The following is a 5,139-nucleotide window of genomic DNA, read 5'->3' on the forward strand; positions in this document are numbered from 1 at the left end:
TTTTAAACATTCAACAAAACATCTTCCTTTTTTAAACATTCAACATAACATATTCCTTTTTTAAACATTCAACATAACATCTTTTTTAAACATTCAACATAACATATTCCTTTTTTTTAAATATTCAACATAACATATTCCTTTTTTTAAGCATTCAACATAACATCTTCCTTTTTTAAACATTCAACATAACATCTTCCTTTTTTATACATTCAACATAACATATTCCTTTTTTAAACATTCAACATAACATATTCCTTTTTTTAAACATTCAACATAACATATTCCTTTTTTTAAACATTCAACATAATATCTTCCTTTCATCTGAACATTTAACTTAACATCTTCCTTTTCTTCTAAACATTTAACACAACATCATTCTTGCTTCTGTCTCAGGTACTAAGCTTTAACTACCATAATCATTCCTGCTTCTGTCTCAGGTACTAAGCTTTAATTGCCATAGTCATTCCTGCTTCTGTATCAGGTACGATGCTTTAACTACCATAGGTGTTCCTTCTTCTATCTCTGTTAATAAGCTTTATTTACCATAGTCAACCATGCTTCTGTTTTAGTCATTAAAGTTTAACTACCCTAGTTAACCCTCGGTTTTACACATTGAATATACTTATCCTAGTCTCTTCTGCATCTTTATTTTTAGATCTTAAAAATGTATCTTGTATTGTTTAATTGTTCGTAAAGAAAACGTTAATTCAAAAACCACTGTATTTGTAACCTGCCTACATGTTTCGAGTTTCACAGTTTCTGAATTTAACCCTACATCGTGCCTTATAGAAATAGACTTTTATCACACTAATCACAAATTTCGAATTAGAGAATAAATGATAAAAAAACTACTTTGTAATTTTCTAATTCAATTATAATTTCTTTATTTGTTGTTTAGCGGAAAGCTATGTAATGGGCTATCTGTGCTCTGCCCACAGTGTGTAGGGAAAATCCGATTTTTAGCGATATAAGCCCTAAAAATTACCGTTGAGCCATCGGTGGGTTCTATAGTTTTGTGAGAGATGTTATTATGGAACGAAAATAGTTTAATTCCTGGAAAAATTGTTTTGTTTTAAATCGCCTGAAAGAAGAAATATAATTAAGAAAACAATAAATATTAATTACTGTTCTGTTCCAAGCAATAAAAACGTGCACAAAGTTTAAATTAGATTTCGATACAAAATTGCCCAACAAAATTTTAAAGAAAATATTAGAAAAGATTCTTCGCTTTTAACGCTTCCTGCAAGTGAAGAAAACGTCTTTGCACATATATTTTACAAGAGGACGATTTTAACGTTCTTTTAATGCATTTCAACGAAACAATATTTTTTTTCTTGTATCCTAAACCAGAACTAACAATTTAGTACTAGAATAATGACATATAACTGCTTCCAATATAAATTTGCAATGCTTTTCCTAAGAATTATAACTGACGTTATTGCCAGAAAATCCACACAATCAATTCGACGCGTCTAGACTTAATAATGACATTGTATTGAATACGTTTGTATTTATAAGCTGCATTTTAAATCTCACACTCGGCTCTTCCTTATGATACATTAAAGGTATCTCAAGAGAGTTAAAAATGAACTGTTTATATCATTAAAATTTACTCAAAATAGAGAAATCTATTAGATGGTTTGTTACTGTGCTCTTGATAGGTCCACAACTATCATCAAAAATATCCTAATGACATTGTTAAAATATATTCAATATCCAAAAGCACTAATAACCGAAACAAAAAAAATTGAAATTATGGAGCAAATATTTTGTAGAAAACTTGATAGTAAAATCGTGCTGTAGAAGAATAATCGTTTCTATTCGGATATATGTTTGATATGTATAGAAACAATCATACTACTGTGTTTTTAATTACATAAAACAACCAACCGTTCATTTATGTTTAGGTATTAATTTATAATACCTAATATGCACATATACATTGCATTAAATAGAACAATAATAACAGAAGACAAATTGGAAGGATTGCAAATTGGGTATTTTAAAGATATGTTTGTTACCATAGATATAAGCTTACCTTGAGACCACAGAATTACTATTACACAAACTACACCACAACAATACGGCATGTCTTGTAGTTTATCAGATGACTTCTTTCCCGTACAACTAGCGACTATAAAATGGGAAAACGTTTCCGTGGTAACTGGGTAGGTGAAGTCTGCAGCAGCTCCCTCTTGTGTTAACTATTGTTAAGTTTAAACTATCCTGTAAGAATATAATTTGAACTGCTTATTTATTTTTCAAACTTGACTTTTTTTTTTTGGTTTTATTTGATTCAGAATAAATATTTAAAGAAAAATTTTACTTTTTCTCTAACAATGCATTCTATAATTTATAAGTAAGTAAGAACTTAAGAATAATAGAGCAATCTACTGTATGTTCTTTACTGTATTGGTTTTAGTTCTAATCTACGTTGCTAGCTTGCTTATTCAGAAGTTAATACTGACTGCTATGTTCGGTATTTGAATATCAGACACATGTAATTCAGAGCTTGAGATGCGTATCAATTAACTTTTAGTAAACTTTCGTCAGTACCAGTGACTGATGATGATATATCGGGATACTTTTATAAAGAGCTTACCTGTATACTTATAGGTAGAATATCACGTATAAATTATGTATCAGTTGTCAATGTATAATAATTTTATAAAGAGCTTACCTGTATACTTATAGGTAGAATATCACGTATAAATTATGTATCAGTTGTCAATATATAATACTTTTATAAAGAGCTTACCTGTATACTTATAGGTAGAATATCACGTATAAATTATGTATCAATTGTCAATGTATAATACTTTTATAAAGAGCTTACCTGTATACTTATAGGTAGAATATCACGTATAAATTATGTATCAGTTGTCAATGTATAATACTTTTATAAAGAGCTTACCTGTATACTTATAGGTAGAATATCACGTATAAATTATGTATCAATTGTCAATGTATAATACTTCTAAAAGAAGTGAAAGCTGTAAACCTAAAGCGAATTTGATGATGAATGTAAAATAATCATCAGAATATCTTCAACACTCTGGTTGAAAGTGTTCCAACACATCAGTAACTTGAATACCAACTTATTTTGTCACATCATTTAGTGAGCCAGTAATTTTTCTATTCAAGTTATACGTAATTGAAGTAAGATCGACATAGTTTATTTACTGGAAATATGAAAGGTACGACGAACATGTATTTTTTAGATGGTTAGACATCATGTGAAACTTGAGCCATGTGTGGTCTTAGTTTACTTTTCGATATTTGCTCTGGAAATACGAACTTTGTTTCCAAGGATGAGGCTTGTAATTACGAAATACTCACACACATATCATTTCTGTGCCAACTGTCATTAGCCTCAGAAGACTAGGAAGACTCTGTGGCACGTGGAGTGTGAAACTATTTACCGAACAGCATCTGAATGGCTAACATCACACTTGATAGGTTGATCAATAGGCGCAGCCTCGGAGCTTCGACACAGAACAATACTGCGTTTGAAACTTTCAGCTTCTATTATATACATAGCGCTATTGAAGAAATGTATAGCACAGCTCTGGATGAGATTGGGAATGTTGATATTATTTAATCAAACATGAAGACGTTCCTTTCTAACCACACATTTCAAGCTCAGAACAAAAATTATTATAGTACAAATATCTCTTTTGGTTGTATACATATCTGAATTTATATACAACACATTGTTTTAAACTGTTTACACGGAGCAGTGTATTTTAATTTTTTTTAAATGAGTTGAGATTAAAAAATGAGTAATATATCACTTAAATCCTTAGGATGAACAAACGAACAAAACAAAGCTGTGAAATGGATGTGAACTTTGGTATTAGCTGTTTAGAAAAACTATGAAAATCATGATCCTAATAACAAAAACAAAACAAATGAAATTTTAACAGTTTGAAGTTTAAAACTTAAATATTATAGTATAACACGTTCTCATTATTTATGCATTTAGTGAATAGAACATGCTTTTATTGACTTAGAAGTCTAGCCATTGTCAACCAACCAAGAAAATAAACTGAAAGAACATGCTCTGTTGTTTTCTTTTATTCAGTTTTAGTTGGCATCATATTATTTAAATTTGGTTATATTTATAATAATCTATAACTAAAACATAATCTACATCACATGATATAATACTATATTTTCAGAAGTATGCACTTTCCCTCCGCGTTTCTTGTTTTATCCTCAATAAAAAAGATATATTGAGACATATAGATTTCTTTATATTTTACTGACTTTGAGCAGATACCGATGGTTTTTAGATTTCAGTAAAACATTTATACAATTTTACAGCGATAAACTATGAGTAGGAAAGTTATATGGTAACATAAATTTAACGATGTAAACCTTGGACATAGTTAGGGATTTATAGTCTGACAAAATGGATGGAAACATGTTGGCTTTTTTCAGTTTTATTTACGTGTTCTTACTGAAAGTTATGTTTTGTGAATTATACTAATCGTGAATTAATAGTGAAAAAAAGGAAGATTATAGTAGTTAAAGCTTAGTACCTGAGACAGAAGCAGGAATGATTATGGTAGTTAAAAGCTTAGTACCTGAGACAGAAAAAGGAATAACTATGTTAACTGAAGCTTAGAAGCAGGAATGATTGTTTGTTTGTTTGTTTATTTTGAACTTCGAGTCCGGCATGGCCAGGTGGTTAAGGCACTCGACTCGCAATCTGAGGGTCGCGGGTTCGAATCCCAGTCCCACCAAACATTCTCGCCCTTTCAGCCGTGGGTCGTTATAATGTACGGTCAATCCCACTATTCGTTTGTAAAAGAGTAGTCCAGGAGTTGGCGGTGGGTGGGAATAAGGAGCGGCTAGCGCAGATAGCCCTCGTGTAGCTTTGTCTTTTCACCATGGAGACACAAACCCTAAATAGTATCCATTAACTCCATAAAAGGAGTTCACAAGTGCTCGTTGTGTTTTCATAACATGTATCAAACCAAATAACATTTAGCTGTCATTTGTGTTCGGCGCGGAACAGACTAGTCGTGCAGTCTGGTGTATTTCATTAGATCACGTGACAAAATTATATGGGAGACCCCCTCTCTACAACTTTTTAATTTTTTTCTGAGCAAGAGTAAGTGGAACTTGTAA

At 30.9% G+C, this 5,139-nt stretch overlaps 1 protein-coding gene across 1 annotated transcript in view; it reads right to left on the reverse strand.

Annotated features, from left to right (window-relative positions):
* The window catches only part of LOC106471194, a 69,427-nt gene extending 67,308 nt beyond the window's left edge, over positions 1 to 2,119 (reverse strand). The window contains exon 1 of the mRNA XM_022399819.1: positions 2,042 to 2,119. Coding sequence (XP_022255527.1) covers positions 2,042 to 2,093 — 52 coding nt within the window. The 5' untranslated portion in view covers positions 2,094 to 2,119. The remainder of the gene's footprint in view (positions 1 to 2,041) is intronic.
* Between the last annotated feature and the right edge of the window lie 3,020 nt (positions 2,120 to 5,139).

This window comes from Limulus polyphemus, unplaced genomic scaffold, assembly GCF_000517525.1.
Source record: "Limulus polyphemus unplaced genomic scaffold, Limulus_polyphemus-2.1.2 Scaffold4465, whole genome shotgun sequence".
NCBI lineage: Eukaryota > Metazoa > Arthropoda > Merostomata > Xiphosura > Limulidae > Limulus > Limulus polyphemus.